Here is an 8,771-nt window from a genome sequence, read left to right as displayed (position 1 = left end):
CATTTAGTTGACATCTTTATTTAATTTTTAACATTAAACATAATTTTATATAAATAATAAAAATAAAAAATACGACTACAAAATTGTTTTTTGATTTAATTGACATTTTTATTTAATTTAAAATTATATATAAATGATAAAAATAGAAAAACGGATCCACACATGTACAGTAGCTCCTGTGTTTCAGCAGCTAGTATAAGTGAATGAAAATGTCTTTATCAAAATTGAGTTAAACATGTGTTAATTCGTGATGAGAAGCAGGTGGTTGTTATTTGTTTTCCTGTGATGATGGTTACAGATTTTGAAAATAAAAAGCATCCTTTGTCATCACTATCTCTTTCATTCCTCTTCGCATCTATCTTATCTCTTTCATTCTTTCCATCTAAACCTTTTCTTTCTCTTCTTCTTTCCACTCCTACGTCAAGGGATCTACAAAGGTACTCATTTTCCCATTGCATTGCTTCACTTTCTAATGAATCTTCCAACTCAATACCGATTCACAATCACATCTTTCGCTTCCATTTTTACCTCTGCAAATGTCTAACATTTCTTCAAATCTGTCACTTGCTACCCTTTTTCCACGCGCATCCTGTTCTTTACCATTGTTATTTCTTTAAACCACATTCATACACCTCCTACATCACCAACATTATCTCAATCAGGGATTCAAGACCTAAAATCAAACATGTTATTCCCTCTCTAGACAAAAGTTTAAAATTAAATTATAATTTTGCATTTTTAACTCTTATTTATAACTGTACTTCTTTTATTTTATTTGTTTGTAAATTTTAACTTTTATATTTAAAGAATATTTAATTTTGATCAGATATTTAATTTTACATGTGTTCTTTAAAAAATATAATTTCATACGTGCGAGTGTGTGTAACAATAGTATATTCTGACATGACATCAACGTATGTATGGTTGTTGTACAGGTATTTTTGTGTGGAGCCTTGCATCACGTGAAAGCAAAACCCCGTGATCACAGCTATGTCTCCCACTTCTAATTTAGAGAACACCAATAGCGGTTCTGAAAGGTATTGAGCGATTAATTGCCTTTTAATGAATAAGACAATGATATATGAACTTGGTTTAATCATGTTTTGATAATAGAATATTTCAATATTGGTGATTTTGAATTTGAAGTTTGATCACCCTGTTTTTGTCTTGAAATCAGTGCTGCTGAGGTTAATTGGGATGAACTTGGATTCAGTGTAGTTACCACAGATTACATGTATGTCATGAAATGTGCAAAAGGAGATAAGTTTTCACAAGGATCACTCCTTCCCTATGGTAACATTGAGATCAGCCCTTCTGCTGGGATATTAAATTATGGACAGGTTCTTATGCCACACAGTAGTGCTTAATGATTCATTAATGTTTATCAATGATAAGCTTTGAGCATCGAAGTTGATTTCATGCAGTTCATAAATCAAACTCTGCGTAGCTAAGCCTCACAAATATGTAAACTTGTGAATCTTCAGGGAATCTTTGAGGGGCTCAAGGCACAAAGAACTGAAGATGGGCGTATACTTTTATTTCGACCAGATGAGAATGGTCTACGCATGAAGAGTGGAGCAGATAGAATGTGTATGCCATCCCCATCTGTTGAACAATTTGTCAATGCTGTAAAGCAGACAGTTCTTGCCAACAAACGATGGGTATTCATTCATTTCCTCATCCTATTCATTCATCTCTATGATCTATGAAGAAGTTGAAAAACAAACTAAGCTTCAAATATGAAACAGGTGCCTCCTCCAGGAAAAGGGTCACTCTATATTAGACCCTTGCTCATTGGAACAGGACCACTGTTAGGTTTGGCACCAGCACCTGAGTATACATTTCTTATTTACTGTTCTCCAGTTGGCAGCTACCACAAGGTAACTTTTGGATTTCCACATGTTTTACAATACAAGGACAAAAAATTTACTTACAACTTGTTGAAATTTCTTCTTGATTAATTATTGCAGGGTCCACTGAACTTAAAAGTGGAGGATAAACTATATCGAGCAATATCTGGGAACGGTGGAACTGGAGGGATCAAAAGTATCACCAATTATGCCCCTGTAAGCGTACACTACTGATACATCATCAATAAAACATCTTTTCCATCTTGAATATCTGTTTTGAATGATTCATAATTTTACTTAATCAAAACCTATCTAGTTCAAGACATTCAATACAAAATGAACACTTGACATTTGTAATGTCCAAAATATAAAATATGAAACACACGAATTTATGTATTATATCATTATAAATTTTAAAAATTGAAAAAATTATATGAAGAAGTATGAATGAGTTTTTTCTTTTATGTCAAAAAGATATTTTTATTGATGATTTAAAAAAAAATATTTTTTATTTTTATAATTATAATGAGAAGTTATACATAAATTTAAGTTTTTAAAAAATCACTGATTTTGTCTTTTTTTTTAAATTGTGTTGAAAGAGTATAATAATTTTGTGAGATCCAAAAATTATTTGTTAAATTAAAAATTTCACATATATGTGTGTGGTACGAGTCTCAAAATAATAAATCATATTAAAAGTTGCCTTGAAATATAATTTTCCCCTTGATTCAGTATGTTATCTTTATATGTTTGTGATGCCATAGGTTTATACTGCAACAACTGATGCAAAGGCCAATGGATTCTCCGATGTGTTGTTCTTAGACTCTGCAACAGGAAAATATATAGAGGAGGCCTCATCATCCAACTTATTTGTTGTGAAGGTCTGAACACTATCTATGTGAGCAAGCTATTAACAATTTATATATCCAAAACTATTTGATAGTCTGAACAAAATTTGTTTAATTTAATCACATGAAGGACAACACTATCTCCACTCCAGCAATAGATGGAACCATTCTGCCTGGTATCACACGAAAATCCATCATTGAATATGCCATTGATTTGGGTTATCAGGTATTACTTGATTTTCTTTCAATTATTGGCACGTATATTGATTAATCTTAATGGTTTCATTTTCTGCAAATTAACTTGCTTTTAGAAAATATACCTAATCTACCTTAGCTATGTTTGTACGGAAAAAAATGCTCTCAATATTTAGTTACTTACAGAGGAAGGGGTTACTTGAATTATGTTCAGGTCATGGAACGTTCCATATCAGTGGAGGAAATGCTAGCTGCTGACGAAATGTTCTGCACAGGAACTGCAGTGGTTCTCAGCTCTGTTGCATCTGTTACCTATAAGGAAACAAGGTTAAATTTCACTTCAATTATTCTATTTCTTTGTTTTCAGTATGCTAAGTGAATTCAATTAGAATATAACCATTTTTTACACTGTTATATAGAATAAAATTATTTATTTTTTCAATAATCATTTTAGTGATTTTTTTATTGGATGTCAAGTATAAATTTTTTTTATGCTAACTATGTATAAATTAATATACCAAAAAGTATCTTAATTCAACTCTTATATTTAAAGCATCTTCCCTCGTATAACTTTACTATTGCCCAAATGCAGGACGAATTACAAAACAGGGCCAGAAACATTGTCTGCAAAATTACGCCAAACACTTGTTGGAGTTCAAACAGGGTGTCTTGAGGATAAAAAGTCATGGACAGTCATAGTCTCTTAAATGAAGATGATTGCTATTTCATCCGAACATTGAGTTATTACTTGAGTTTATTTTTTTACAAGTTCTTCGTAATATGAAAACTTATACTTTTAGTTTTCTTAATTTAATAAAGGTTTCAAATTCATCAACTGCTTAATTCTATTATGCAAATTTTTTTGTCTCACATTTATCTGTTCTTTTTAGCTGTTATTAATAACTTAACGAAAATATTTTAGTTGTTTTTATGTGGGAATTGAACGAATGTTATTAGATGGGAATAAAATGGGTTAGAATGAAATGGAGTGGAATCAAAAGTAATATAGTAAAAATATGATCATATATTTATAAATCTCACATATAATAGAATGAAGCACAAAGTAACATGTACGAGAGTACCAAAAAAGGAAAAATATAACATGGTAGACTAGAGTCGATCCGGACCAGAGATCAAGCTGAGAAGATTCGGGGTCAATGTCGAGTTGAGTTGGTCTAAATCAAAGTCAAGCTGAGTCAGTCTAAACCTAGGAATAACTTGGCTTGTGCCCAGGTCCAGGTAGAGTCGAGTTAGCTCGTGTCGAGGTCAAGCCTGGTCGGCCCAAGATCAAGTCAACTCGAGTCGACCTAGGCCCTGGTCGAATTGAGTATGTCCATGTCCACAAGCCAAGTCAATCCAAACCCAGGTTGAACAAACTCGGTCCAGGCCCAAGTGGATTCGAGTCGACCCAAGCTTTGGTCTAGCCGCCTCAGCCCAGGTCAAGGTGGAGCCGAGTCGACTTAGGTCCAAGTTGTACCGAGTCGGCCCGAGCTGAGTTCGGGTCAAGTTAGTCTAGGTCCAAGACAAGCTGAGTCGGTTTGAGCCTAGATCGAGTCGGCCCGGGCCCAGATCTTACTGATTCGGCCTGAACCCATATCGAGTTGATTCGGCACGGGTTTAGCCGAGTCAACCCGGGTCCAGGTCGAGCTAAGTCGGCCTAGTACCAGGTCCAGTCGGCCCGGGTCTAAGTCGAGCATAGTCGGCTCGGGCCTTAATCGAGCAGAGTCGGCCTAGGCCCTGGTCGTGCCAAGTCGGTCTAGGCCCAAGTAGAGTCGATTTGATCTGGACCCATGTCAAGGCGAGTCTGTCCGAGTCCAGGTCGAGTCGAGTTGGCTCGGTACAAGGTGGAGTCGAGTCGGTCCAGGTCCAGGTCGAGCTGAGTCAACCCGAGCCCAGGTCGAGCCAAGTTAGCCCTGGTCCAAGTCGAGTCGAATCGGCCTGAGCCTGTCGAACTTAGTCGTCTTGGGCCAGGTTGAACCAAGTCAGTCTGGGTCATGTTGAGTTGAATCAAGTCGGGTTAGGTCGCCCTGAGCCAAGTCGAGTTAAGTCGACCGAGACTGAGTTGATTTGATCCCACTTCAAGTTGATCTCACATTGGAGATTTAATCTAATTGACAAAGTGGATTTAATATAGATTTAATCTATTTTAAATAGATTTGAAAAAATCCAAATAAATTTGATTTAGTTAAAATGGATCTGGATTTTAGATCCAATCCATGAGCACCTCTACTTCATACCATGATTTATTCTTTATCATTCATGTTATTTATTTTTCTGAAAGGTCACAATAAGATTGAACTTGTTAATGTTAACCGACTTTATCATAATATTTACTAGATTTTTATTGATGTGAATCTTTTCTTTCTACATCCACACTTTCTTCTTTTACTACTAGAAGCAGTGTATACTATGTATTTTGTCCTAGAATGAAAGGCAAGATTTCTTGCAATGTGCAAGACACTCCAATTGTCACAATATATAACAATCTTTTATTACTTGTGTTCGAGTTCCACTATTAACCTTTGAATCAAGATAGCTTCCTTGCATGCTTGGGTAGTTATCATGTACTCAAATTTTTAATAGACAAATGTACAATATCATGTAACTTTGATAAATGACTCATTGTCCTTCCTACAAATGTAAACACATAGCTAATGATAGATCTCATTTTATCAAGATCACCTGCAAATTCTGAATCAACATACTCTTTAACAACTAATTTAATATTTCAAAACATAATGCAACACCTGAGGTTCCTTTAATGTATTTAAGGATCCTCTTAATATTACTCCAATGCTCTCTCCACCAGAATTTGTCATGAATCTATTAACAACTTCCATTACATGTGCAATGTATATTCTTATACAAATCATGACGTACATAATGTTTCCCACTATTGATGAATAAGGTACTTGTGACATATTCATCCTCTCTACTTCATTGTTAGGACTCATACTTGATGATAACTTAAATTAAGAAGAAGTAGGGTAGAAATTTGTTTGCAATCTTGCATGTTGAAGCGCCATGAGAGTTTCAATAAGTAAGCCTTCTGAGTTGAGAAGGTTAAATCTTCTTATCTTTTTTGTTTCGGTGAATTTGCATTCATAAAATTTTGTTTGTTGGTCCCATGTCGTTCATTTCAAACTCTCTAGTCAACTTTGCCTTCAATTCTTGGATTATGACTTTGTTGGGGAGTACCACCAATATGTCATCTACATATAACAACAAGATGATAAAATCATTCTCATGAAACATATTGTAATAGGCACAATGAATTGGACTCAATTTGTTGTAACCAAGAATAATAATGAAGGAATCAAATCTCTAGTACCAATACTTGGACCTTTATACAAAAATTTGGTCAACCAGCAAACCAAGTTTTCTTTTTCTTTAAAACCTTTTGGTTTCGACTCATTTTGCAGAGTATTTTAAGCAAAAAAAAAAAAAAAAAAACTATGTCCCTGCTAAGAACAACCTTTTGGTAGATTTTGGATCCAACTTTATTCTTTCTTAACAATTGTACATCATGTATATAAGACAATCAAATACATGTAAGGAAGTGTAAGCAGTTGGTTTTCCATTCCACATCTTTATTAGTGTCTTCAAACCTATTGTTATTGATGGTGATCGATTTATCACGTAATAAGCGATTTTAACTACTTCACTTATAAAGACTTGGTCACCCTCAATGTTCTCAACATAGTTCATGTTTTATCCAGGAGAGTTTTATTTGTTTTCTTTGCCACACCATTTTGTTGAGGTATATCTGGGACAAAAAAGTATTTTGTAATATTCTCCTCCATTATATGTCCTTAAGAATTTAATTATTTTCATAGTTTCAAGCTCTAAGGGATAATAGCAATGATTATCACACATAAAAATGAATTAAGTTCAAGATGTGTTTGCTTCTGGCAGTCACACTAAAAAACTTTTATGTATGTTTCTTGCTTTAACACACCGTGCTCACAGAAAGGTAAAATAACATCTTTAAGCCCATGTAAGAGGTTATGTTTAGATGGAAACTCATCCAGCTACAATATTCACAAACTAAAGATACAAAAGACTTAAAGCCCTGACCAGGAGATTACATGAAGATTAGGCTTGATTGGGCCTCCAACAACCCTTATTGGGCTCAAGATCGTCTTTGAAGAGGTCAACTCTAGTGTATAATAAAATGTGATCAGTACAAATACATAGACATGTAAAATGGGCTAAGTAGTTAATAAGTGTCATATTTCAGTAATATTTCATATTAAAATATAAGAACGTATGGATATTAATTGATAAAATAACTATAATATTACCCCTAATTTATTAATTTAAACTTTTTTACATATTTTGTGATTATAATTTGAATAAGAACGATTTATTCCCAAATTTGTGTTAATTTCAGGATTCTAGAAAAGAATGGAGATGAAAGGGAAAATGAGAATAAACAAAACTAAAAAGGGAAAGTTGAAATGCTCCAACACTCGCCCAAGCCAAAAGCTCCTAGAGGATCTCGCCCAAGCGATCCCAATCTCTCCCAGACAAGATCACTCCAGTGACGTTTGGCCTGTTTTTGTCCAACTCACCCAAGCGAACCCAATAACTCCCAAGCGAGAAATCACTTAGCTCAAGCCCAACTAGGTTAAATATGAGGCGTGATGCACAACCCTAGACAACATTAAGTGGATTGGAGAATCAATTAGGAGAATAGAAGGTGTTAGAAACCCTGGAGGAGGCAGCCGTCAAGGAAAAACATCCTGGATCTTCTTTTCTTTTTTTCATGCTTGTAATGGCCAACATGAGTGGCTAATTTTACCCTTTGGGATTGAGAGTAATCTATTTAAACTCTTATGTATTGAGGTGATATTTAAATATAATATTTTATTCTTGATTGATGATTGATATTGTCATTTTATTTATAATTGTTTACCATGATCAAGATCCTTAGATTTGACTGGAAAGTACTTCTAAGTTTCTGACCCAAATGACAACGCTTAACCGTGCTAGGAATATATTTGAAATGTTAATTGTTATCAACATCTAATCATAATGATAAGAAGTTTTTATAAATATGCGAGGAATCGATATTTAGGAGACTCTCTTAATAATTTTATATGTGAGAAATCGATATAAATTACTTTTATATGGGCATCAACATCAATCAAATGATAGAATATTACCATGCTAATCAAAATACAAAAGAGTAAGAAGGATGAACCCAATCTCAATTTTTCCAATTGAACCAACAAACTCCTTAACTTGGTTTCTTTACAATTCTTGCAATCATAACAAACTCCCAACAAACTTTATTATTTTGTTTTCTATTTAGTGAATCTTATACTTGATTATTCAACTGTTCCTTGTGGGTTCGATATTCATCCTTAGGGATAAGTTATTACTTCTGACAACACGATGCACTTGCCGTAAAATAGTCATAAGTAGTTTAGGACATTTGGATCTTGTATTTGGACTAATTAGGATAAGCTTGTATTTGGGTCTTGAGTAGAGTAAGGTTAGATTAGGGTTAGGATGACCTAGTTAGGATTTCAATTGGGCTCATCCAATCCCAAGAGAAACCCTAGACCAAATATGGATGAAGAGCATGTTCATGTTTCCACATTTTGAGCACATGTCCAAATGTGAAAAGCATGAGTTTAGGGTTTAGGGTTTAGGTTTTAGGACAAGTGACACTTAATCCACTCTTCATATCTATTTTCAAGGGAATTCAAATTTGAATTTTCCATTCTTCTTTGCTCTCCCTTGATCATACCTATACTTCATAAATAGGACCCTTTATTCAATGTAAAATCAATTTTGAATGAGTAGAGAGAGTATGCATTTGCAGCTCACTTGTTTTTAAGTTACCTTAGAATAGTTTTTCCTTCTAGAC

The 8,771-nt window shown here is 34.2% G+C and overlaps 1 protein-coding gene across 1 annotated transcript; it reads left to right on the top strand.

The window, feature by feature from the left end:
- Positions 1–226: 226 nt before the first annotated feature.
- LOC137811933 (putative branched-chain-amino-acid aminotransferase 7) lies at positions 227–3,728 on the top strand. The gene is made up of 10 exons (XM_068613795.1): positions 227–437; positions 936–1,037; positions 1,178–1,340; positions 1,485–1,661; positions 1,749–1,880; positions 1,971–2,066; positions 2,615–2,731; positions 2,829–2,924; positions 3,108–3,220; positions 3,486–3,728. The coding sequence occupies exons 2-10, from the start codon at positions 991–993 to the stop codon at positions 3,598–3,600; spliced, it is 1,056 nt and encodes a 351-aa protein (XP_068469896.1). The 5' UTR covers positions 227–437; positions 936–990; the 3' UTR covers positions 3,601–3,728.
- Positions 3,729–8,771: the final 5,043 nt, after the last annotated feature.

Source organism: Phaseolus vulgaris, chromosome 2 (genome assembly GCF_000499845.2).
Source record: "Phaseolus vulgaris cultivar G19833 chromosome 2, P. vulgaris v2.0, whole genome shotgun sequence".
Lineage (NCBI taxonomy): Eukaryota > Viridiplantae > Streptophyta > Magnoliopsida > Fabales > Fabaceae > Phaseolus > Phaseolus vulgaris.
This window is presented reverse-complemented; position numbering and strand designations above follow the sequence as displayed.

What these genes read in the sequence shown, in the direction of transcription:
- LOC137811933 (XM_068613795.1), top strand. Translation starts at nt 991, where the DNA reads ATGTCTCCCACTTCTAATTTAGAGAACACCAATAGCGGTTCTGAAAG. An exon ending in ACCAATAGCGGTTCTGAAAG is followed by an intron (nt 1,038 to 1,177) that starts GTATTGAGCGAT and finishes TCTTGAAATCAG; the next exon opens with TGCTGCTGAGGTTAATTGGG. An exon ending in GTATCACCAATTATGCCCCT is followed by an intron (nt 2,067 to 2,614) that starts GTAAGCGTACAC and finishes GTGATGCCATAG; the next exon opens with GTTTATACTGCAACAACTGA.